This window comes from Mastigoproctus giganteus, chromosome 9 (genome assembly GCF_048544385.1).
Source record: "Mastigoproctus giganteus isolate SK-2022 chromosome 9, ASM4854438v1, whole genome shotgun sequence".
Taxonomy (NCBI): domain Eukaryota; kingdom Metazoa; phylum Arthropoda; class Arachnida; order Uropygi; family Thelyphonidae; genus Mastigoproctus; species Mastigoproctus giganteus.
Window position 1 is genome coordinate 191,184,467 of NC_143583.1, and position 26,917 is coordinate 191,211,383.

General features: G+C 38.1%; 1 protein-coding gene across 5 annotated transcripts in view; it reads right to left on the reverse strand.

The window, feature by feature from the left end:
• The window catches only part of LOC150080976 (uncharacterized), a 269,646-nt gene that overhangs the window by 159,548 nt on the left and 83,181 nt on the right, over positions 1–26,917 (reverse strand). The window contains exon 1 of one of the 5 annotated variants that reach the window (XM_090381213.1): positions 11,004–11,216. The exons of the other annotated variants lie outside the window; for them this stretch is intronic. Within the exon in view, the coding sequence (XP_090237339.1) occupies positions 11,004–11,063 (60 nt within the window). The 5' untranslated portion in view covers positions 11,064–11,216. Of the gene's footprint in view, positions 1–11,003; positions 11,217–26,917 lie in introns of those variants that run through there. 5 annotated transcript variants of the gene reach the window in all.

A 26,917-nucleotide genomic window follows, 5' to 3' on the forward strand; every position in this document is an offset into this window, starting at 1 on the left:
GTTTCCATTTACAATGGGTTTCCTCAGCCTACAAGTTATTTTTTGGTAGGAATTTTTCCTCGCCCCGCCATAATGTGCGGTTCAAGGTGTCTTGGTCAGTTAAACCTCGGGCTGTCATGCGCTCCCGTACTCCATCCATGTCCTCCTCCTAAGTCTTCCTCTTCATCTTCCTAGAGGTATCCATTCCAAAATAGCCATGTGCATACCATGTCAAACTCTTTTCTTCAATAGTAGTAATAATATTCCTTTTTACTTCCATTTTCTCTCTTATGGCTTCATTTCGTTTTCTGTCTCTTCTAGAAGTTCTTGCTGAGCGTCTCCAAAAATCCATTTCTGTGGAGAGCAATTTGTTTTTCCCTCGCCTATTGAGAGTCCAGGTTTCCGCTCTATACAATAAAAGTCTTGAGAGAAAAACTGGTACATATAAATGCGGGCTCCTTAACAAAAACTAAGAACATTTAATTCTTCATACTCTGTACTCTACCTTTTTAAAGTACACCTCTGAGCTAAGACTGTATGTTCATGTGAACGAATGAGCCTACATAATTGCGTGCATATACAATGCACTGCTAGTTCATCTTCGTAAAATCCTGCTAAATACGATACTTCTCACTACTACAACCATTAAAACAAAAACAGAGTTCAGATAGACTATGGCATTTCAACAGTTAAGCCTTGGAAGCAGTCTACCTAATTAAATATAAAATTAATTTTTTCTTTTTTAATTTTTCGGAGGTGATATACTACGCCCAGATGAGTTTACATTATACGTATTTTGTGTACTGTATATGTAATTTTAATCCCCAGTACTTAATTATACAGTGCAGAAGAACAAATGACCCTTCTTAGTATCTCAGTTTTCCAAATGCCAAACTGTTACTTATTAAGATGGAATTATAAAAAGGATGGTAGTGCCTTCAAAATTCATGGTACTCATGCATATCTGCCTCTGGTGACACGAAAACGAAGAGTTGAAGAACCGACTTACATTTGGAACAAGCAGTTCCCAACTTAAAAAAAAAAAAAAAAAAAAACCCTTTAGCATCGATATCTAAAATTTTATTATATCAAATCAGATTCTTTGTGATAAGAATAAATTGCATGCGGGACTTGCATATAATTGCATATATAAGAAAGTTAAGATTGTCTTAATGAGTCTAAATTAAAAAGACGTTTCCAAGAAGTTTTTTTTTATTTTTTTTATTTATACTCATTGAGTCATGAATTCATAACCTTTTTTACTGTCATTATCTATGACTATTTAATATAATACCAGGCCACAAATTATCGCTTGTGCAGTTACGCCCCAGCAGTCCCAGTATTCCTTCTTTAAACTGTTTTTCGATACCGTTTCTTATTTTTATGCTTTGCAATTTCTTAAGAGCAATTCGAGGAATCGAATTGCTCTGGTATCCAATAGCTTTTTTTCCTAGTTTTTTTTCCCCCGCCTATTTTAGTATTTGCTGTCCCTCCTCCTCTCCTATTACCTGTTTCGAGAAGGATTAGGCATAACTCAGGTATTATTATTGTAGCTGAGCTGTTTTTATTGTATATATTTGAGTTTGCTTCCTGTTAGACTAGTTTGTGTGAGTATGTTGGAACGGCATTAGCCCCTGTCAACATGCCATCCAATGCATTCTATTTATAATTGGTATTTTTTGTCAATATTCGTACATAACTTTCTTATAAATTAATTATTTTCTCTTTGATGCAGTTGTTTTTAACTCAAAGTACTGTACATATACCAAGCTGTCTGGTTCTTTAGCTAAAATAATTTATTCCTACCTTCCAACTTTCATAACCATACATACATACATATACACCGATGAGCCAAAACATTACTACCACCTACTTAATATGATGTTGGTCCTCCACGTGCAGCCAAACAACTCGTATGTGTCTGTGATATCTGGTACAAACACGTAACCAACAGATTTTTTAACTCCTGTAAGGTCCGTGGTTGAGACGCCGCAGATCGGAGTTGCTGTTCCAACACAAACCACAGATGCTTGATGGGATTGATGTCTGGGGAATTTGGAGGCCAGGGAAATACCTGGAAGTCTTCAAGTTCCGCGAACCGGTCTCGAACAATCCGGGCAGTGTGGCATGGCGCATTATCCTGCTGAAAGACGGCACCACCAAAGGGGAAGATCGTTGCCATGAAAAGGTGTATCTGGTCAGCAATGGTGTTTAGGTGTAAAGTGTGTTTAGGGTCAAGCGGCACCAGGGGTTTCTCCCATCTCCGCGTAGTTTACATTGTCAGGTGATACATAGTGTGCATAGTGTTAGGGTCGGGCGCCACCTGTGGTTTCCCACATCTGCGCCATATGTACACTGTGAAGAAATACAGAACACTGTAAATGCCAGAAAAAGTGTTGTGTGTTGAATGTGTGGTTTTGTGTTGGGTTCTGTTGTATGTCCTGGCATTTGGCCGCAGGGCCCCTGATGGAACCCCACGTTGCCCGCACACACCACTAGGAGGTAGCCAGGCTGCCCATAGTTCTCTGGCTAGTCTCCGTCAGGGTCGCCTCAGCTTCCTGAGCGGAGACCAAGTTAAAAAAAAAAAAATAAATAAAAATAAAAATAAATAAATAAAAAAAAAAAAAAATAATAAAATAAAAAAATAAAAAAATAAAATAAATAAATAAATAAATAAATAAATAAAAAAAATAATAAATAAATAAATAAAAAAAAATAAAAAAATAAATAAATAAATAAATAAATAAAAATTAATTAAAAGAAAAAATAATAATAAATAATTAATTAATTAAAAAAAAAAAAAAAAACACAGCGATTAGATAGAGTGAGGTAGTACAGGGTGTACAGAAGAGGGGGAATGAAAGTAAGAGTAAGGGGATATAGGCGAAGGCGTCCCCAACCAGTCAATGTACACTCAGTCAATCAGGTGAAGGCGAAGAAAGGGGAAGGAATGGGGTCAAAAGTGACTGTACAATTGAGCACAGATAGGATCGCCATTTGGCGCCTCTGTCATCGACATCGGGTGGTGTCCAATCCAGGGGTTTAATTCGATCCAATGGTAGCTTTCAAACTTCAATCATCAGATAGTTGTCCGTTTGATGGTGTGGCGGTCAAGTTCATGACTGTCTAGTCTGGATGAAAGTCCATCATGGTCTCAAACCGCCTGTTGTCTTCCTTGGGACTGCTATGGCGCAGGTACAGGAACTGTAGAAAAGGATTTCCTTCGGCTGAAGAGCTCTTGTGCGAAACGCGTAAAAGCTGTATATTCCTCCCTACTATCAAGCAGGTGTGTTTCTTGGTCTTTGGGTATGTAGGTCAAGGTAGTGATGAAGGTGCAGCGAAGATCCTCATACAGGGGGCAGTCATACATAAGGTGCGACCAACTCTCAGTCCCACCACAGGTGCAAGTGGGATCATCGATGATTCCCAGGGCCGTCAGTTTGCCTTTTAATGATCCATGGCCAGTTAACAGGTATGTAGCATAAAGACCAGGTGAAAACCAGGGGGGAAGCCTGGGGAACACCCTGTTAATGTAAGGGAAGAACTTTCTAGTGATTTCGCCTTTGTTGGAAGTAGTCCATCTCGCTTGCCACGCCTGCTGCAGATGCGTGAGGAGACGCTTCTTTTCTGCTGTTCTGTCGTTTGCGGGGTCTGTTGTGAATTCGAGGATGGTCTTGGAATTTGTTTTGGAGAGGTGGAAGAGTAGTCCACAGCGGACCACCTCCAGGTCCAGTGGCATGGCGCCTGCCAGGATTTGCAGAGCATGGGTACTGACAGTGCAGCAGGCACGTGTCAGGTGATACAGTAACTGTAAAGGACAAAGATTTAAAAGTGTGTGGATCTTGGGGTGTGTAATGTCATGTACCGTTGTTCTTCTGGCCATTTAGCCGCCAGACCTCTGCTGAGGTCCGACGTTGCCCACACTTCGCCCCATGGAGGCAGACCAGTTACCCAGTAGTTAGTTTACTCTGGCAGGTCCTGAATAGGTGTTAGACACAGACTGCCCGATACATGGATGACTGGACCCAGGGTATCCCAGCAGAACATCGCCCAAGGCATGACACCGCCGTCACCGGCTTGTTTTCGTCCCACGGTGCATCCAGCCGCCATTACTTCCCCAGGTAAACGACGCACACATACCAGGCCGTCCACGTGGGGCAACAGGAGACGTGATTCATCGGACCAGACGACCTTCTTCCAATCACTCAAGGTCCAGTTTCGATGCTCGCGTGCCCACTGTAGGCGCTGTCACCGGTGAACCGTGGTTAGCATGGGCACTGGGAGCGGCTACGCAGCCCCATTTTCAGCAGGGTTCGATGTACTGTGTGTTGTGACACCTTACTCCCGTCACCAGCATTCCAATTACCGGCGAGTTGCGCCACAGTAGCCCTTCTGTTGCCACGTACCATCCGGGAAAGTCTTTGCTCACCTCAAGCATTGACGAGCCGTGGTCGTCCAACATCTCGCCGGCGGTTCGTGGGTTTCTCCTCCTCCGACCACTTTCGGTAGGTACTAACCACGGCTGACCATGAAGATCCCCCCAGCTGTGCCGTTTCGGATATGCTCTGACCCAGTCGTCTGGCCATTACATGGCCTTTGTTAAACTCGCTAAAAACGCTGCCTTTCCCATCTGAAGAACAAGATGTAATACTGATTAACGGAGCTCAGTATTAGGTGTTTTTTTATACTGTGTCCCCGACCCGCGTACGCGCCGTAGTTCACTTGCAGTTCAGTTGCTTCGATTTGCATAATGACTCGCTGGTCATAATGTTTTGACTCATCAGTGTATATTTTAGAATGTCCTCCACGCACATTTTCAAAAAAGAGGTTGCGGTGCGGGGGCACCTTCTGGCTTACTGGTGGCACAGCGGTAGATCATCCCTGCCCTATGCATTTTTCGGAAATAGCCGTTTTTCTGTGACCTATATATTGTTTCTGGTTAATCTTACTATGTAACCAATTCCCCAAATAATCTTACTACCTCATCTACAATGCACAAAATGTTCTGTATTATCTCACCGCCTCAAAATTTAATTAATATAAATTTAAATTTATACCTATGGTTCGATTATTCTCTTATTAAATTCACAAAATATGTAACTGTGTCTTACAACATACGAGTACAAGGAATTAATTCCTAAATCCCGCTTACACTTTTAAACACACCAACTGTATTTATTTGTATTCTGTTGTCAGTGTACAAATCGATACTGTTTAAATATTTGATGAAGTAACACCAGCTTGAACAGGAATCCATGTTTATTCAAAATGAATATCGGTTTTAGTTCAAGTAGCACGGCGCAACCTCTTGAACACTCATTAACAGCATGTGAGCCAGTTGTGAGCATTGCCTGGCTATTTGAACCACGCCGTATCTACAATCTCTTCTGCTGGTATTCATGAGCTAATTTACATATTTCGCAAATGATATTCTTCACTCACAGATTCACACGATTACAAATGCACTTCCATTTCACTGACTTGTAATAAATACTTTTCAAACTATTGCACTCTCGTTTATGCCGTTGCTTCTATCCACCAGTGTATTACTCTATTCCTCTCTAATTCAGGGATACCAAACTCAGAATGACTGTAAGACACAGATGTACACAGCGCATATTAATGTTCTATTTTTGAAAAAAATAAAAAATAACTATACAATACTAAGTATTCTTCCTTGTATTCTCACTATTTTATGAGCTCCACTGACCGTGTGGTCGTCAGGAGAATAAACAGAAAATTTATTTATTTATTTCAGCATATGAACATATTATGCCGAAACATTCCAAAATACAAAAAACACTTCAAAAACCGTTTTTAATAAATTGCAAAGGCAATTTATTAAAAACGGTGCGGTTGCTTGGCAATTTAGAGCTTGTTAGGGTAGTGGAGGGAATGGGATATGGTATTGTTTCCAGGTGTAGAACTACTTACATCTTCTACTGTTGAAAGGAGGAGAACTTCGCTAAGAAAGTTGGAGTAGAGTGACTCCCGCCTTAACGATCTATTGTGTAATAACTGATGACGAACTGGGTTGTAGACTAGCACGTGAACGAACAGGTGGGCCGCATTTCTTAGACGCTCGGTGGGGTAGCGGAATCATTATTCACCAGACTATGTTAATCCATCAACAGAGCCAATGTGTTGTCCAAGAGCGAGGTAACGAAGCAGAGAAGATGCACAATTAGTCAGAGGTGTAAGACGTCACTTCTGTCCTGGTCGGCAACTCTGTATGCACAGTTCCAAAACTAATGACCTCCACTACGAACACAGGGCGGAGCATAATAATTTACGGTAATCAAAGGAATGAGGAGGATAACAAAAAAAAAAAAAACCTATCATCGAAAGGATTACTAAGAAATCTACTTGGTCTCCGTATGCTCGGAGAAAGCAGCCTAATTTCGTTCTACAAGAGGACGTTTAATCACGTCGACACAAATCTCTAAAGATTCCAACACGATTACACAGCGCGAAACCCGTTCTGTACAGGATCACACGAAGGAAATTAAAGTTCGTTTATGGCGCCGGCCTCTTGCTGAGATGCAGCGGCAGGGTGGAGTGAAGCGGGAGTGTTTGAGGGGACGGTAAACAAAAAATATCTCGGCAGCAGAAAAAACGATTTCCCACAGACTTCACCCCTGTCCGCGCCCCTAATTAAACACCCCCACCTGCAGTGCACGGTAATGATCCCCGATGTTTAAATCTAGGAAAATTTATACTCTAGTGGGCGAGAATTTTACGAACAGGATATAATAGGGTCGATTTGCTACAGTCGGAACCTTGTTCGCTTTATACTAATAAGGGGCGCATACCACGAAGCCTTTAATGGTCCCTCCTCTAGGTTCAGGTACACAGTGAAATATCTGTTTCGTGTTAGTCTCTGGAGAAACAAATTAGAAAAGAACGATATGTAGAGCATGACCGGTGGGCATTCGAGAGTCACGTGATGTTATGGCTTCCGTGACAAGATGAGCAGGCGACACGTGTTGACCTATGCTAATACTCTCCGGTATACGGTGACAAGCTAAGGTAAAGCTAAAATGATGTGAGCATGAGGCTGACAATCCACTTCGTGACAGAAAGTGTGAGTGGGGTGAATGTGCTTTGGATGGCTACCTCCAGAGAAAAGGCTAGTTGCACGCAATCCATGGATAGTACGACATTGTCTCCAAATAAGCTTACGTGACCAGGGATAAATATAAAAAGGTACATCGTTATGTGAGCATCCTTGCATGCTATTTATTATTCTTTCTGAATGTATTTTATCTCTCTCTCTCTCTCTCTCTCTCTCTCTCTCACACACACACACACACACACACAGTGGTTAAAGTCCTATTCAGTAGCAGAAGCCAACCATCCCGAACTGGGTAATTTGGACCCTGGCGCACATATTTTCAGAGACCCTACAAATAAGTCCCCGCACCAACTGTAATTGCATTATTCGGGGACCTGTCGCAACCTTGAGGTCCCGAAACAACTGCGCCATTGCTCCTCGATAAACCCAGTCTTGTTTAAGCAATTTCTTGTTGATGCCAACTGTTGTTTGTTATTTGTTGTTTGTTGTTTGTTATTAGGCCGCCGTAGCCTAGTGGTCAGGCGCGCGGGTGCATAAGTACACGTGCCTTGAGTGACCGGGGTTCAAGCCCGTGACTGCTGAATACGGTGCTGTTTCTTGTATTCTGTCTATCTTGTTAACTCCTCTGACTGTTTGGTCGTCCCGGAGTATAAAACAGAAAATTTGGTTTTTAGGAGCAGCATTAGCAACTAAGGCCATATTTTGCTCCGGGATATGCGGTGGTCATTCTCTGACCTTTCCGCATCCTCCGTATTTGGTGGTGACGGGCTCGAACCCCGGTCTAATCAAGAAGCGTGTGCTACGCACTGCTGCTCTTTCCCACCTGGCTACGGAGGCGCCTTGATGCCACCTGACAAGCAGGAACATCCCGAATTTTTTCAAACGATGAGAGAGAATTCGCCGATATTCAATAGGCCTGTTGGAATCTGAGAGTTGCTTGGCACGACAATGTTGCTTTATTTCCTGGTTAAGAGTTCTTGAATATTATTTGAATAAAATAGCTCTTTTATACTCCGGCACGTCCGTATAGGGCAAAAGAATTTACCGTAATCATTTTACAAGAGTATTATCATAAACTGTATTTTTATGATATGGAGTTTCACAGAAGCATTTAAAAATTCAGGGATTCAACTGATAACTCCGATATCAAATGAAATATTAAGGCATAAAAAGTAGTTTCCAAACAGCCTTAGACCAACTTCTCTTCAAGAAATAAAAATATCTTATTTACAAGAACAATCCACGCATTATTAATCATAAAATGATGGGAAACTAGGTCACCACAATACTTCAATCGTAAGCTACTCTTCATAGCCAAAAATACATACGTTTCTGTTAATTAACCTGGGATTGTCAATACGTCATCTGTGATCAGGTGTTATTATCACGATGTCTTTTAAAGCTTACAACAAATCCATTACTATTCGTTTTCGCTGAAGACAATAACCATACGCAGCACATGCGACCGCTAAATACGACTGATGCTAAGATTCTTATCAAATAATCAGATGTACGCGGTGTAAACTTCTTCGACCTAAGTGGTCTTGTCTGAGTATAAATAAAACAATTTTTTTTTAAATTAAGGAACACTACTCGAATAACAATTTATTAGGTTAGAATATGGCCATTAGACAGAAAAAGAATGTGCACCGGGACTACACTTTAATCCTTTGTCTAATAGCTGTCCGAATTATCAATGCCTTCCTCGCTTCCAGCACACTGGATATATCGCCGAGTTGTATCTCTAGGTTACTGCAGTTTCGCTTCTCATTTGGGTGATAGATGAATTACCTATGTGGTCACTCCTTTTAATCTCTTCTATTTGAAGTAAGTTTCCTTTAAAATGAAGTCCTGTCAGTACACAGCGCTCACACTCGATGTTGCGGTTATTCTGTATTTCAACAGCGTTTTCTGGGAACATCCTGTTTAGGCAATCGAACCTGCTGAATTTCAATCTTAGAAAAGAAAATGTAGCGTACCACTTTGAATTCTCGCCGGGGAACAGGCGACTATGATATTCATGTTTTATGTAGCTATTCTAGCTGTGAATAGTTACTAGAGTGATTATCTTTTCCACAATTATGTTCCACAACTTCCAACAGATTGGAGTATAAGATGCTCCTAAAAACTGAGAGGAGGAACTTAAGGACTCTGAGCCATCTTAGTAACCGGTATTCCACACCGAGGTAGCTTAAAATATGTTGATGGGACTAAGGACCAGATTGGAGAAGCAGGTAGTGCAAGTGAGGCGTGCACCTCTGAATATAACACTTTTTAAGTTATGTTATGCACTTCCACTAACTTTTATTTTATAATCCACTGAGCAAGTGTATTTCTCTTTGAAAAGGAGAAATGCGGAGCAAAGAAGAGCGTTTCATTTCACACAACTCCGAGATCCAGGTAGTGCTTTACCCTGATGATAAGTGATCCCTCCAGAGAAAGAGCCAATGTTTCTGTTCTTATTTTTCGTGAATACGATTTGCACCAATTTTTCGAGAAGTCAGTTTTGAAGTCAATCTGTACGTATGAATAATTAATTTTTGTTTATACACGCTATGATGAATAATTAGGAAAGTTTACATCCCGAAATACTATGACAGTATTTTGTGATGTAAACAAAATACTGTGCTAGTATTTTAGATACATAGACTCTTGTGGATAATTTACCACATTCACAATTTACCACATCCATAATGGATTACGACGCACAGCTTGCAGGTCGGTGGTCACTTAATATGAGGCATATTTTGCTGGCAAGAACTAGAACCCCCTGGTGCGTATGGACCAAAGTTTCACAGGTGAGATCTACCGGCAGCTTTTACGAGACCATGTTAACCTTGTCATGTTGCATACCCATGTTCATGTACCCTACATCAGGACCACTCCTTTCAGTCCAGTCTAATAATGAAATTAGAATTTTAATTTCTCAAAATAAATAGAAAACTGTTCTCATATCATCCATGTCATCTCACTCCACAGTTTTAACCTGCTTAATGCTTCTGTCTTATTCTAATAAGAAATTAAACACTATACTTCAATTAAATAAAGGCAAAAAAAAAACAAAAAAAACAATGATTGAGTTATTGAAATAAGCTTAAAAAAAGACTTTACAGAAAGCATTCCAGTAACTCAGGCTAGAGTTGAAAATGATATGTACACGAGAATTTCAAAACGTCGTAAAAATTGGCATCTGAATGTTTGTGTTATCGGAATGTTTTCTTACCAGCATATATTTCTATAAACTTGATTTTTTTTCCCTTTAAAATTTACGTGGAGTGCAGTGTTATTTAATTTCTTATTAAAATTAGTTAATTCCGACGTATGTCTTACTCCCAAAGAAATTAGCTTCTGTCCTTCATATTTGTCATTATTTTTAGCAGTTCACAATGCAAGTTAACTATTGCAAGGTTATCGGGATTTGTTAAGGATCTGTAGGCACAATGAGTGGTCCTCCAAATCTGTTATACCCAGTGGGCGTATAATATAAAAGTACAAATCATGTCCTTTTGACTATCAGACTTCCATTCACTGAATAGCGATGTTGGTAAATGCATGTTAAGGATTTCTATACTGAATTTCTTTAAAATAAATAAACTTTATAGCCGCTTTACGTTTTAGTAACCCTAATACTTTTTTTTTCATTTCAGATATTTAAGCTAAGCATCTTTTTCACTTTTTTCCATGATTCGAATGCCTTATAAAATTTCGTCATGACCTAACAATATTATTTCAAAAGTTACCGATATACTCGTAGCTTGAATGGATTTTAAGTAACAAAAAGCCCACTTTATTCACCCTCTAAGCAAGTTTCTTAGTTTATTGTTACAAGACATTCTGATCGGAACATCCATCTAACTAGTGGTATAGAAACCTAATTCTGTTAACAAATGCAATCATTTAATAAATTAAGCTACCAAATTTTAAATATATATTTGACGCTAGCACTTACACATATAAAGGATGTCCAAAGAGTCGCTACACTTTTGGTACGGCAAACAGTATTTTGCATGGTTCTTGCTGATGGCTGTTATATGATACATTCTACTCACCCCTTGACGTTAGCTGTTGCATGTGATATCCGTAGCTAAAAACGCAAATCACAGCTGAACTTCCTCTCAGGGCGTGACTGAGTATCTTAAACTAAAAACCTTTTTTAGTAGTATGTGTAGAATCTACTACATGTGAAAATAGTAACAAAAAGTGGTGCTGCATTCACAGGCCTGCAATTTTTAGTGACACACGTTTCCCTTATTAGGGGTGAACATCGAAGGGATGCGGAACAGAAATTTACGGAAGCTTTTCCTAATACTCCCCCGCTAACCGAAATGAAGTGTGGAAGCTAATTGCATAGTTCCGTGAAAATGGGTCGATTCCGGATGCGACAAGATCCGGTAGGCCGCTAGTCCTAAAAGAAGACTACGTGATGGTTAGAATGAATGTCCCAAGGTCCTAGGAAGTCTGTTCACATATTATCGGAGCAGACCGGAACTTTCTCGTGTGTTACGTAGGTTGAATTAGCACTAAGGCAACTTTGGGCACGAGGCGATAACATCGTCTTTCTGTATACGATGTTCTCTGGTTGTATTTGCACTGGCAACCTTATGAAATCAACGCCTCGTGACTTTAGTTGCCCTGGCCTAATTCCAAACAGCACATTTGTGAGAGAACCATTGTGTGCAAGGGTTATAACAGATGCAAAGTTAAAATATCACTATGTTGCGTATATTCTGAGTTTTTTATTCTGATGAGGCATGATTACAATTATTTAATCATGTGAACAGTCATAATAATGAAAACTGGCTGATGTTATAATCAGCCAATAACCTTCTAGGAATTTAAGAGGTATTCTACTGTATTTCGATGATACTATCAGTGCTAACCATCGTACGAATATTTTATATAATATTAATGGGACATGTAATTTAAGACAAAATTATCCGAGATGCTAACAGTACAGTAGCACACTGTTAACGTCTCCTTCGCAATGCTGGACAATTTGGAGGGTTAGAATATCTGAGAGCCACAGATTTGGATGTCATCTGACTCAGGTTCCTACTAACTATGTTAGGTTCGTGAGAGTCTTCCGCAAGATTCTGAATGACTTACCAAGCCCATTATTAAACTGATCATAGCCTAGTAATCAGAGTACAAGTACAGACACTCATTCCGCACGTTTGTTACACAGTGTAACAAAAAAAAAGTATTTTTTGTGATATGTGCATTCGATCATTATGGGTTTTACAAGAATTCAACTGGAAATGACATCAAAAACTATCGGAAGAGCACGAGTTTACTAATATGTACACACAACTCCCACTGATTGACCTGTCTGGGAGGTTTGCTTTATATATCGTGTAACATGCAGTGAGCAGATAATACAAATAGTCTACAAACTGACCACTGCAGCATGATCTAGAAAACTCCTAAGTCCAGTTCTTCTCAGTCAGCAGTCTAAGTAAAATAAACAGAAAGACCAAAATCTAAGTACCTGAAAAAATTAAATTTTAAATATCTGGTGAATTGAGGGTGCTACGAAAAAAAAAAAAATGGGCTGAAAGTTCGAAATCAGCATAAAAAAAAAATACACAAGTCTACCATATATTTATATTGAAAAAAAATTTACTGTTCAATTTGATAGATATTAAAATTAACGTGTTCATAAAATATATGAAATATTTATTCAGAGGCACACCAGGATGTGGGGGGGGAAGAAGCATGGTTCTTGCTGATGGCTGTTATATGATACATTCTACTCACCCCTTGACGTTAGCTGTTGCATGTGATATCCGTAGCTAAAAACGCAAATCACAGCTGAACTTCCTCTCAGGGCGTGACTGAGTATCTTAAACTAAAAACCTAAAAGGAGAGAGAGAGAGAGAGAGAGAGAGAGATTCTAATGATCTTTAAAAACTTTAATATGAAATTCATATTTTTGAAAATTAAGTGGTCCCTCAAAACACTAATCCTTCGAACGATCACTAGACTAGCTAATCCAACTAAGAGTCAACTAAAATATCTACTTTTGTGGTTCTCCCTACAAAGACCAATAGGCCCATGAGGAAAGACGGCTCTGTTCGGAGATAAGAGTAGTTAATTATCTGAACTAAGGCCATGTTGTTTTAAAATGCCTTGGATCGGTTGCAGAATATGGTCTGAAAAAAAAGGCAAGTAAAATTTAATTCTTCTAAATGCAAAGTTTCGCACTTGATGAAATATAAATTCTTATAAATTAGGGGTTGTTGTTATTTGGTTTTTAGGAGCATTAGCAACTAAGGCCATATTGCTCCGGGGATATGCGGTGGCCATTCACTGACCTTTCCGCATCCAAATTAGGGGTTAAGTAATAATAAATAAATACTGTTTATACTACGGGTTTTAAGAATACAAGAAACAGCACCGTATTCAGTAGTCACGGGCTTTAACCCCGGTCACTCATGAATTCAAAACAAAAAAGATGCTGCCCCATGTTTCATAATTCAATAATTAACAAGAAAAAATGTTACCACCATCGATAACGTACTTTTCTATACGTTATCAAGCAAGCCACCAGTATAAAATTTTTAAATAGCAAGAATTTAATTACTTTTAAGTTCTTAACTGACGAATCCGACTCCTCAAAGTCAACAGTGTAGAGTTAAAGCTTTGGTAAGTTAACGCTTCAGTATTTTTGATTTACCTTAAAAATTTTATTTAAAATATGATTTCAGTTCATGTCACCACTTTCCTAGCGACATGAACTTATCGCTAGCTAAGAGGTCATTTGGCGCCAACTTAACGGATAGCTATACCGATGATTTTAAAAAGACGCCTTACGAAGATTTAGTTTTTCACTCAAATAAAATACTATTATATATTGTGCTTGTGATTGTTTCTAAATATACTCATAGAGCCTATGTGAAATGTCAATTAAATTTTGCCCGCAGGGACAAAAGAAGTGATTTTTCCATTGTATAAGGAAATGGTTAGGCCAAATCTGGAACACTGCATACTGGTTTGGACATTTCACTTTAGGAAGGTCATAGATCTGGTGGAACGGCTGCAGAGACGAGCAACAAGGTTAGTTAGAAACACTAGAGTTCCGTAAACTGCAGCCTCTGGAAACCAGGTGACCTAACTGAAGTGTATAAATCTTGAAAAGGGGCAAACTGCCGCTGACGGAAACTTGACTCTTTCTGAGACACAATGGGGCGTAAATTTAAACTGTAAAAGGATGGCTACAGAACGTGTGGAAATTTACATTCAGCCGAAGTGTAATGAACTATTGCAATAAATTTCTTTGAAATGGTCAAGGAAGTATAAATTGAAAAATGAAGGATCACAGAAAGTTCTATAAGCAAATTTAGTCAGAATGGTTTCATGGGCATTAATGAAACAAGTCGAAGTTCCATCTCAAACACTGCACTGCCGTATTTCCCAAGGGGGGGGGGACGATTTATGATTTACTCCAGAACTAGCTTATGAAAACAGGAAGAGATTCGTAACGCAATTACACCAGATAGTCAAACTCTCCATATTTTGGTGTACGATTTTGCTAAACTGGGAATTGAAGATGGCTTTTTATATCCCTCCGTAGCCGAGTGGTCAGGAGCGGGAGTGCAGTAGCACACGCTCTTTGAGTAGACCGGGGTTCAAGCCCCTGAATACGTTCGATCTGCCAACCCGCACTGGACCAGCGTGGCAGATTATGGTCCATTTCCCTCTGCATGAATTGTTGAGGAGGCTTCCATCCTGCAGTGGGTTGATAATAATGGCTGCACTTTACCTTTTTTTTTTGGAAGCAAGGTTCATTTATTATCTGCAAGAAATTTTTACGGTATCGTAAAAATTACCCCATGTGAGGAGAACAATGAGATTTCTGCGGGCATGAGAAGTGCAATTACATCAGAAATAAAAAGTAATAATTTTTATACGATCTATTGTTAATTTTAACATTTTTAGTATTCCTATAATTTTAAATAAACATTTTCTATTCCTTTATAGGAGGGTAACCATCTCGTAAGCACCAGGTATGTAAACATGTATAGCAGTGGTTTTCAACCGGGGTGCCGCAACAACATTCCAGGGGTGCCACGTAATTTGGGTTTAAGTTACTTAAACTTATTATTTTTTAAATTGATATGTTTATTTCATTATAAAACGGTGTACAGTATCCTTTTAATTTTCTGGTGATCTATAATTGATGTTTACTAGTACCTCTATATAAAGAATAAAATTATTATATACTGTATATATATAATTTGTACTTTGAAATGTAATTTTTATAATTATATTATTGTAATAACTATCATATTCATATAACATATATATTTTTTAATATTACACAGAGAGAGAGAGAGAGAGAAGAAATTGGATCTAACAGGCAGAAAATTGAGTAGTTGAGCAGGAGTGCCGCAAAATAAAATAAATTACTTAGGGGTGCCGTTATTAAAAAAAAAGGTTGAAAACCACTGATGTATAGTATCTTATGTAAGATACTGTATAGTATCTTATGTAAGATACTATACCAGGTATACATGCCCTTTTCAAGAATATTTCATATTAGCCTGTAGATCAGTGGTTCACAAACATTTTCAGCCACCCCCCCCCCCAACTTGGTGCCCTAAATTCATCCCCAATGCCCCTACCCTATCCTGACGGAGCAATATAGCCTTAGTTGCTGATGCTCCTAAAATATTACTACAACAACAACCCTATCTTATAAAAAGGATTATTCAGACTAGACGTTCGCATGATCCACTAAGGAAGATAAATAACAATAAAATTCAAATAGTAATTAATTGCATATTTATTCAAAATCCAATTAAAACTTTAGTTTAACTAAACAAAATTGATTAACTTGATCTAGATATCAGCTTTTCAAAGTCTGATAGTTATTTAGCAAGAGCCTTAGATACCACATTTAGTAACTACTTCGCTGTTCAATAAATTCTCAATGCGATGGATGGGCTTAATGAAATGATACCAGTATCCCAATATCTAGGTCACTTAGCAGGAATCTAAATTCAGGTTTAGTAATCTAGAGTTGATTTCTTTAGCTTGGAGAAAAGATAGACGACCACACTAAAACTGGCATGCACAAACCTTCACCTACACAACAGATGTATGCTAACTAATTTATAAAAAAATTAGAACTCTTTATTGCATACAAAAGGCACGCGCTAATACCAATAATTGGCTATCTCGTAAAACTCCGAATTGTAAATACAAAGTGACCAAAGGAAATAGCTTTTAAAGTGATAAGAGCAGTAAATACGAAGCGAGGAAAGTGTTTCGCTCTAAGCTCCATCCTGGTCAATGGTAAATAAGCGATCAATGTGCTCAGAGGGTCTCACCTCTGTCCTCCAGTGCATCCCATACTGCCCCTTGACTATAAGGGTCTCTCCCTAGGTAATCCCACCGCCCCCTGGGGGAGCGATTGTTTTTTTTTTTTTGTAATCTACTAATTACAAAAAATAAATAAATAAAAAATATATATATATAATAAATAAAAAACACTTTACTGTGCTTCCTTACGTTATAAGTTATATACTCGGTTATTTAAATTAATAAAGTTATTATTTTTTCCCCACCGATGGTATCTTTTCCTTGTCGCGATGGGGCTTGCGTATCTCAATGATCTATAGAGCTACGCTGGTGGTAGCTTGCAACTGGTAGGGCCTCCCAAGCCAGAAAGGTTTGTAGCTAGAGATCAGACGAAAAAAGATACCCTGGTCCTCCAGGTTGGGGGCTGATGCAATGGGCAGCTCCCCCTTCATCATAAAACATTCTTTCAATGAAGAAATGACTGGAGAATATATTTTCCTTTGGTCTGGTGTCGACCGACATGTAAAAGCTAAATCAGGGGTGGCTGTACTCATTCACAAGAATCTCAGAAATTTTACTGAAAAATGATGAACGAATCATGACCATTGAAATTAAAATATATGGAAGAGAAATTACTATTATTGGGGTATATTCTTCTAATAATGAATCTCCTACAGATATTAAGAAAGATTTCTGGGAAAACCTGAGAGAAGTAACAGAAGCAATTCCATGTTGCAGAGAGATAGTCATAATGGGGGATTTGTACTCCAGAGTGGGACAAGCTGCAGACAATGAAGTGGTGGGAAGACACGAAGAAAATGTAAAGAATGATAACGGAGAGAGAGAGACTGATAGAACTATGCTCTCAATATAAGCTGAGGATTAGTAACAACATAATTCTTCTTCCAACATACAGACATTCATAAGTTCACAGGGTTCCAAGAAACAAAAGGACTAAAATCAATAATTGATTATGTGATTACTAAACAGCAAAGCGCAATTTTTGTCTGTAGTGTTAGGGCCCAGAGAGGAGCATATTGTGGCTCTGATCACTTTTTGGTGAAGGCTACGTTGTCATTCCCAAGGATGTTCCAAAAAAAAAAAAAAAAAAAGGAAAGACCTTGAGAGGAGCGAACAACTTAACACCGAAAGATTCAATGTGGACTCACTAAAAGATGAGAGCACTAGGGGCTTGCATCAACGAAGATTAGACTAAGAATTAGATGAAACCTGTGAGGAGAGTGCAAAAGATATATATGAATACCTAAAGGAAACAGTGAAGAAAATTGCTGGAGAGGCAATAGTAAAATCTCAAAAAGATGAAACAAAATGATTGGCTGAACATGGAAATTAAAGAACTAATAAAGGAGAAAAAGGAAGCATACCAAAGATGGCTAAGCTCAAAAAGTGAAGTTCGCAGAAAAATATATAAAGGAAAAAATAAGGAAGTGAAAGCGGAAGTCATCAAGGCAAAGAATGAGTTCTGGGACAGAGTATGTGCCGAAGTGAACAGCAAACTAAGATGTACGAGATCTGCAGAAGCGTGAAGAGTATTGAAGAGTTTAAGGAAACCTCATAAGCAAAATGCTAGGCTGGAAATGATAGATCTGGAGGAATGGGTCAATTATTATGAACGACTATTGAATGAAGGACGAGAGGAATTTATAGAAACTGAAACAGAGACAGTTGTCATGGAAAAAGGATTGAACATCCAAATTAAGTAAGTGGAAATAAAAATGACAAAAAATGGAAAAGCACCAGGCCCAGATGGAATTAACATGGAGCTGTTAAGTACGGAGGTTGAAAAGTTATAAAATCTACTAACTCGATTGTTGAACAAATTATGCGATGGCGAAGAAATACCAGATGAGATGACAATCGGATACATTACATCAAATTATCAAGAAAGGTGACAAAAGAAGATGCTCCAACTATAGAGGAATCTGTGTCATGAGTTCTATTGCTAAACTATTTGCAATCTGAATCTGTGTCATGAGTTCTATTGCTAAACTATTTGGAAAATTGATAAAATCAAAACTGGAACAAGAGATTGATATTTCTGAAGAACAGCGTGGCTTTTCGACTGGACGCTCATGTATAGACCATTTATTCACTGTTAAGCAAATTCTGGTTTGTAGCCTGACATTTGTCAGGCTACAAACCAAGATGTAGGTATGCTGTTCATAGACTTAGAGAAAGCGTATGATAATGTGCCAAGAAATCTTCTGTGGAAGGCTATGAAAAAAAGTCGATAAGCCAATCATTAAAAGAGTCTACAAGAACAATACATGCTGTATAAAAATTTGTTCAAAAATATCAAGAAAATTTAGGACTTCCAAAGGACTACTTCAAGGATGCTGTTTGTCACCTACTTTGTTTAAGCTGTACCTGGAAGTTGTTCTAAGACCATGGTCACAGAAGTGCAGTTCAATGGGTATTCCCCCTTGGTCAAAATTAGTAGCTTTACAATCTACTGTTTGCAAACGACCAAGTTGTGTAGCACAGAACGATGATGTAAACTACATGAGCAGAAAGTTACTAGAGGAATATAAAACATGGGGACTGGCAATTAATTTTAATAAGACAAAGTATATGAATCGAAGTGGGGAGATTCTGGATTTAGATGGAATACAGGTGAAAACTGTACATCAATTTAAATACCTGGGTGCAATTATCCAGGTTGATGGATCATCTGCGCAGGAAATTGAGAGAAGACTAGGTGAAGGTAGAAAGGTCATAGGAATACTTAATTCTGTGCTAAGGAATAAAAATATTATTAACAAAATTAAAAATCAAATATATAATGCAATATTACAAAAGTGTTTTATTATATATGTGAGATTTGGACCTTAACTGAAAGACAAAAAAAATAAACTACTGGCCGTTGAGATGGATTTTTGGCGAAGATCGGCAAGTCTAGGACTGAAAAAGTTAGAAATGACGTGATAAGGAATATAATGAATGTCCAAAAAAACCATCATTAATAAAACAGAGGAGAAAAGATTGGAATAGTTTGGGCATGTGAAGAGAATGGAGGACGACAGATTGCCCAGAGAAGCCATGGAATGGATGCATGGAGAAGAAAAAAGAAAGGAAGACCAAGAAGGAAGTGGATAGAAGGTATGAGAGCAGCCATGAATAGAAGAGGACTGATGGACGGAGATTGGGAAGATAGAAGAAAATGGAAAAAAGAATAAAAGGAATGACTTTTCGATGTTAGGTTGAAGAGAATCGTTGTAATAATGGAATAAATCCTAAGAAGATTTTGTAACATGTATTCTGTCCCCCCCATATGCAATGGCGCTCATTACACCAATCAAGTGAGTTATTAACATACTATGTTTACAGCACAGGAGCCTCAATAAAAATATTCAGAACGACAATGCTTTTGCCTGATAAATTAAATTTCAAAAAACTATATTTTGCCGAATTTGCAAAATATTGTACCTCCCTGAAAGGGGGAGGGAGGGATATATATATATATTTTTTTTTTATTTTTTTATTTTTTATTTATTTATTTTTTTTTTAATTTTGTATCATGTAATAATGAGGTATTACTGGATGAGGCTGATTTTCACGACAGACTGCTAGATCAGTCTGTATCAATCCAATAGGTATATCACTATTGGATTGATCCGGTGCCTTTAAGGTTAATCTACTGGAGCGAACACTTGGACAGATCTCTGTAGGCTGGATATATCGTTCATATTTTCTAATGAAACGTGACCAAGTTTCTTCTGTAAAGCTAACTTTTTAACTGCCCATAAAAGAAAAGGGCTTTGATGCAAACCACGCCAAGATTACCAGTTTCCGTCACTTGCCCTACAAATAAATGCAAACTTTGGCTGTGTGCTGAAACTCCTGGCTTATTATAACAGTGGAAGGGTGTGGGACCGGAACAATTTCCACATTCCGGGGGGGGGACTAGTGTTGCACGAAAATGGCAGAATATTTGCCATCAATAGTTAGATATGGTAAGGCTCGCATGTTTGTCTGGAGTTCGTGACTGGAAGTCGCTTCCTCCTGTTAAATGTAGGTCAATTTTTGACACGATATGTAACTGGTTGACTTTTTTCACGGCTTCCCAGAACACCTGTGTCACGAATGGCCGCAGCGATAAATGACAAGCACTTTCATCAAGATATGTCCTTGCGTGTCTGCAGTCTGCTCTGCTCACCTTCTATGCAAAGGAAGGGTTTAGTAAACAACGCAGAAAGCCAGATTGGCTTTATAAGTGACCACAGCCATCTCAGATTACATTAGAACTATTTAGGTTTCATGTACATCCATTTAAGAGAATACACAGCAAACCAAAAAGTTTGCGATATATTCGTAATAAGGAGAACAACGAATAAGGAAAACCAGCGAGAAGTTTCATACGTCCAGAAAACAAAGAACAAAACGAATATTTCTGATAGCTATTATAGAATGTGGTGTTTAACGTCAATTCTGCTGGATAATGCTCTTGTTTATACTCCAGCACGATCACCAGGTCAGTGGAATTTACAATAAATTATCAATACAAACGTTAATCGTATTTAGCAGTCACGGTTTGAACTCCGGTCCACTCAAAGAGCGCGTGATCCGGCAATTTTGACTTGACCACTCGGTACGTCAGGCCTAATCACTTGTACAATCACTTGTGGTAGTCGTCAGATATGTGATGACTTCATATTATAAGAGCATCGAATTCCACATTTTCATGGTATAATATCATCATAATCAGCCTAACTTGTACACTTACAGGAAAGAGAGATTAATAAGCCACTTAGAACATATTTTGTGGAATTGTTGGAGATATGCTTTTTTCCAATCGGAATGTGAACTCCATTCTTTGCACTACGAGCTGATATCTGTATACAGTATTAAAATAAAATAAATTTTCTGTTTATACTCCGGCACGACAACCAAGTCAGTAGAGTTTACAATAAATCGTCAATACAAATATTTATCGTATTTAGTAGTCACGGGCTTGAACCCCGGTCACTATTATTATTATTAGCTATATGGTGCAAGGAAGCCTGAGGCTTATGCTGCACCAGCCAAAAAAAAAAAAAAAAAATTCCCGAGTTACCCTAAGAGAGAATGTCAAAAGGGAATCACAAGGAAAGAGAAGAATGACGATATCCAGCTCAGGACCCTGGGTGTGCCAAGCCCATACTCACCAGATGTGAGCCCCTGGGGTTGTATATAACTATATCAGAAATTGATATAGTTATGGACAGAATTTGATATCTGTATAATAGAACGATATAACTAATGCCGCTTCTCACAACTAGTAGATATTAACAAACTTAAATTTGATGTCTGATCAACTGCTTCCCTTTTTTAAGTTCCAGAATTTTTCACTTTAAACTAGTTTACCCAAAGAACTGAAAATAAAATGAGTGAACCCTATAAGGGCGCTGTAGCCGAGTGGTCATGCGCGCGGGTGCATAAGTACACGTGCCTTTAGTGACCGGGGTTCAAACCCGTGAATACTGTGCTGTTTCTTGTATTCACTGTAGCTTGTGAACTCCTCTGACCGTGTGTTCGTTCCGGAGTATAAACAGAAAATTTATTTATTTTACTTAATTTAGTACAGTGAGAGCCGGGATACTGCAAAGCGTTGACTTAAGCTAAAGTAAATTGCTCGGCTTGCAATGGAAAATAAAATAAAATTCTCTTTATACTCCGGGACGGCCACAGAAGGCCAGAGGCGTTCACAAGATAGAGTACACGGTGAAATTCAACGCGTTTACTGCAGTACCATCACTTAGACCACTTAGCTTTCAAATGAGTGTGAACAAGTTCTAGGGAATCTGAAGAAATCTCGTTTATCAGCAGCAAATAATTTTTTGGGGGGGCGGGAGAGAAATATAAGCAACCTTCCTTCAACTATAAAACATCAAACAATTCTCTCTGAGGACATGTTCCTCATTTCTGCTTATGTAAGTGAACATGGCAGTGTTCGCTTCCTAGAATGCGCGAGGTCTAATGAGATTCATTTGAATTTGTGCCATATATCACGACTCAAGCATCAGTGTTGTCAAATAGTATGCAAGCATAGCTTCTAGCAACACTGGTAAGCAGGCATAACTTGCACGCAGTCAGTAGTAGTTCCCGGACTCTCGGCTCTGCAGAATGTGATTGCAATGAAAGTGTATCGTGCATTTTAACAGTAAATGTCAGTGAATAATCGACGGATAAAAGTAAATAATTTGGAAAGGATTTACCATTTTATTTTTATGTAGGTATTTATTGAACCCTATCGCAATGCATAATTGAAAATCTAAGGTTATTAAGATTTTATAAAATCTTAAATTATAATTTTATTTTTATCTTGAATTTGTATTTGGTTTTTTTATTAATAAAATTAATTATGTACGAGTATGTATAAATATTACAATAAATAACATAAAACTGTTTATGACAATTGTTCCATTATACACAATATTAACAATGCTAAAAATAATCAAAATCGTGGAAAACTAAAAAAAAAGTCCCGCGATTTTAAATGGTGGGCCACATTTTATTTGGCCCGTCATTTAAAAAAAGTTGCTCATCCCTGGTGTCAAGCAAAGCATTGGGACTCATCACTTCCATCTTTAACTTTTTTTTTTTTTTTAGATCAGCAGTATATGTATAAAAATGGCATTGGGTACCTTAGTTCATGTGGCATCGATTACTTCAAAAAATTGACGATCTTCAAGTTCTCTTCTAGCCCTCAGATTAAAAAAAAAAAAAAAAAGTGCACCCCCCCCCCCCCGACTACTGTCATAAATTGGCTCTGGCGGTCATTTTAGATGTTTCTAAATTAAAAAAAAAAAAAAAAAAAAAACACCACCTTTTCCGATATGTAATACCATATCATTTCGTGTACCAATAACAACAGTAAGATTTCATATTCAATTCGTTTTAAACTATTTCACGCACACAAGTGGATTCATTTTCTGAGCTTGTGCACAACACAAATCATCTGAAAAACGCTGCGAGAGTTTCTTCACTTGCACGTTCGTAATTCATGAAGAGGAAACAGAGGTAACGTTTTTCACATTAAGAAAGGTAACATTTACGCCTGCCTGCCCAGTCAACCTAGCTTCCAACCACGACTGATGCTACAAATTATGCTATTTAAGGTAATCTAATGTGTTGAGACAGGAATATCCTCCACAATCTTCCATGGAACTAAGAGACTTTTTTTTTCTTCTTCTTGACTGCATGAAAACTTCTGGAGGGAATATTCGGAACGAGGGCTTCGAGGTTCTGCATAATAATTCGCTTGCTAATTTCTCTCTCACACAAGCCAGTGAGAGAGTAGAGTCGCGTTTATGCTGTAGGGAGAAGGTGAGTGGGTGGGGTTGTTAATATTTGGGAAAGAATCGGATGTTTCAAGGTAGTGAAAGGTTCAGGCAATTAATGTTTCAGTTTAACCCTCAAATATTATCAACTTGATAAATGGCCAAGAGTGTGTGTGAATCTTTAAAACAACCGATATAAAATTCTCTGCGCATACTCTTCGTCCTTGCAAAGTATTTGTAAGAAAAATTTGACTGCCCAGCACCATTATGTCTTAATTGCAACTTGTCCTTTAGCAGCACGGAGGCGACTCGTCGTCAGGTTTCATGTAAACTCACCAAACATCTCCACCCTCTTCATGTACTTAACTTCCTCTCCCTTTCGTGTCAATGTGAGATTTGCTTCTACCTCAAAGGGTTCATTACAGTTACGTCAGACTGAGGTCGTGAACTCTATTATTTTAATGAAAATTGCATTTTGCAGTTGTCAGGTTTCCCCACTCGCTCTCACATTTCGCTGAGGGCAAGTGGGGAAAGGTAAATCCCCACATTTCTTGACCTAATTTTGGCGTTCAATAAGGAACCCCACAACTTTTTGCATGACATATTCGGATGACCTGTAGCTAAAAAGCTTTTAGTCAGCAGACAGCAAGGTTAGTTGTAAATATGACGTGAACACGTGGCAATTAAAGGATAATTTGAACATGAGTCAGTGTTCTTTCAAGATATCTGCTGATTGTCGAAACAAAATGCCAATTTATGGCGTATCTTTTGTTCTTTTTACTTGTGGCGGGGGGATATATCACGATGAGCCTTGTATCAGCCAGTTCCGGGATTCTTCAAGTGGTCTTTAAGTGCAATAAACGTGTCTTACAGCATTTCATTGTTCTGGTGAAAACAATCGGCTACCTCGTTCGCTTAAGTCAGCCATGTCACGGTCAAACTACAAACGATGAAACTCTTGGCTGCCACACAAAACTAAATACATTGGTGGCTATAGAAATCCTGCCCATTTCTGAGGTCCGTGATCCTCCTAACTTTTCAAGTGTCTAAGTTACTCTCCTGCGACTCTGATAAGCCACTAACAGCACCGCATGTTAATAATATTTTTCTATTTTCAGGGGGGGGAGGTAAAATGTGACAAATGTTTATTATTTTAAAATTGGATAGTACATAACAGAGCTATGGTGCTCAATACGTTCTACGTTGATATCAATATTTGTAGAAGAATAAGAAATTTTACCTCAATACAGTACGTAGAATTAATGATACAAAAATTAAAATTCAAAAAACAGTAATTAAAAAAATAAGACTGAAAAACGATTTTCCTTCCTTTTACGTTTTTTTTTTCTTTTAACGAGGAAGAAAAATCGTGTTTTCAAAATTTACGTTTAACTTTGATTTTTAAAAAAAAAACGTTTTTTGAATTTTAATTAATTTTTGAATTGTGTTCAATTGATTTTTTACTGTAATCATTTTACATTAATCTTTTATTCGTTTTAATTTCTGGAGAGTATCATACGGAAGTGTTCTACATATCATATTGAGCTAAATTTCTTTTATTCTTTTATAAATACAATTATTTTAAAATAAAAAAAAAATCCTTTTATATTCGGATTACCACATAGGCTCTTAAGGAAGAACTCAATAGGTTCATAATGCCTTTGATGGCTTAGCAGAAACTGGAACAGTTACTATTTATTCATCCAAGTAAATAGAAAGTTGCATCCGTCTCTAGACGACAAAAGCTAAAGAAAGGGTCAATAAACTTTGAGTGTACCAAAGTTCTCCTCGTACTAAGAAACATTCCTGTTTATCACTTTTGATCGTAGCAAATGTTTACCTACGTTACACTGCATTTACACAAATATTATGGATCGTGTATGTAGCCTCTTTATTTAAAAAAAAAAAAAAAAAAACACCCATGTCTTAGCACAACACACACACACACAAAAAATATATATATATATATGTACACACACAATGAGCACTTAGGATACTTTAAATAGGATAAAAGGCACCTCTCACTGTCGCCATATTTAATTTTTTTTTTTAAATCAAATCTTTTTAACGTTTCCTACTTAGAGATTAATTGAATATGTCACTTTGAACTTGTTAGTTCTAAACCTGAACAATAAATCGTATGATATACTCTGAAGTTAGATTCAGCACAGAGATGACATGGTCTTTTTTAGTCTAAAAACTTTTTGAACTAGAGTTATTTCCCAACGAAGTTGTGCAAACCCAAGGAAACTCCATTGATGTTTGAAAATTTTAAATCTCCACGCAATTTGACATATCAGCAAAGTCCATCCTAAGTGCAGACATCACGCGAACTGAGAGTTACGATAGGGAAAATCTATTCTGTGATGAACTTTTTTTTGATGCAGAGTTTTTACCTTGTTTTGAAGGTGCAACTGTAAATCTCAACGATGTGGGAGCACGCTATTTTTGAGTATATTTTGTCTACAGTACATGTAGTTCGAAAATAGGTATTTTTGGCTAGTAATGACGACACAGCAAAATTTACTCAGCTTAACGACAACCTCTAACCCTGTTTCCTCTCCGACTTCACTTTCCCCTTGAGGAATTTGAAAACATTAAACGATTGCCAACGTTAAAGAAATTTAAGAGTTCTTTAAGGTGTAAAGGTTGACCGCTTAGAAAAGAACTCTGGTGGGGCGTGGATCACATAAAAGGAATCGCTCAAGTAGGGATGTGTTAGGAATTACTAGGGATTCCAAATTAAGAACGTCCTAGGCAATATAAAAAGGACTGCCGACCTCTTCGTCGGCAGTCGTTATGCTGCCGCTAATCACCCACGCTTTGCTCCGAAAGGAGTGAATAATTTAGCATTTGGCTTCAGTGCCATCGGTTCAGCTTTACTGCGAGTCACGTAACTGTGTGAACTGTATAGTATAGAGAATTCCTATAGGCAGGTCATGGTCATTCACTAGCTATTCAGCGGCGCATTCACGCTACAATTCCACCCTTTCTCCTCAACAAACCGCTGGTCTAAGAAACGCACTGCACATACAAATAGCCGGAACCACGAATTATGTGAGTGAAAGATATACGAAATGAAAGAGAAGGCAGCAAATGAATCTCTTTCAACCGCCTATGGAATTCCTCCGAACTACAGTTGGGTTTTAATTGTTTATAATGACTACCAGAGGTCATTAAGAAGAAGCAAAAAGCATTATCTATCTCAGAGAAGTGTCAACACAGTAATGAAACTTGACTCAAGAGAAGCTGGAACAAAATTGGCGGTTGAATACTAATG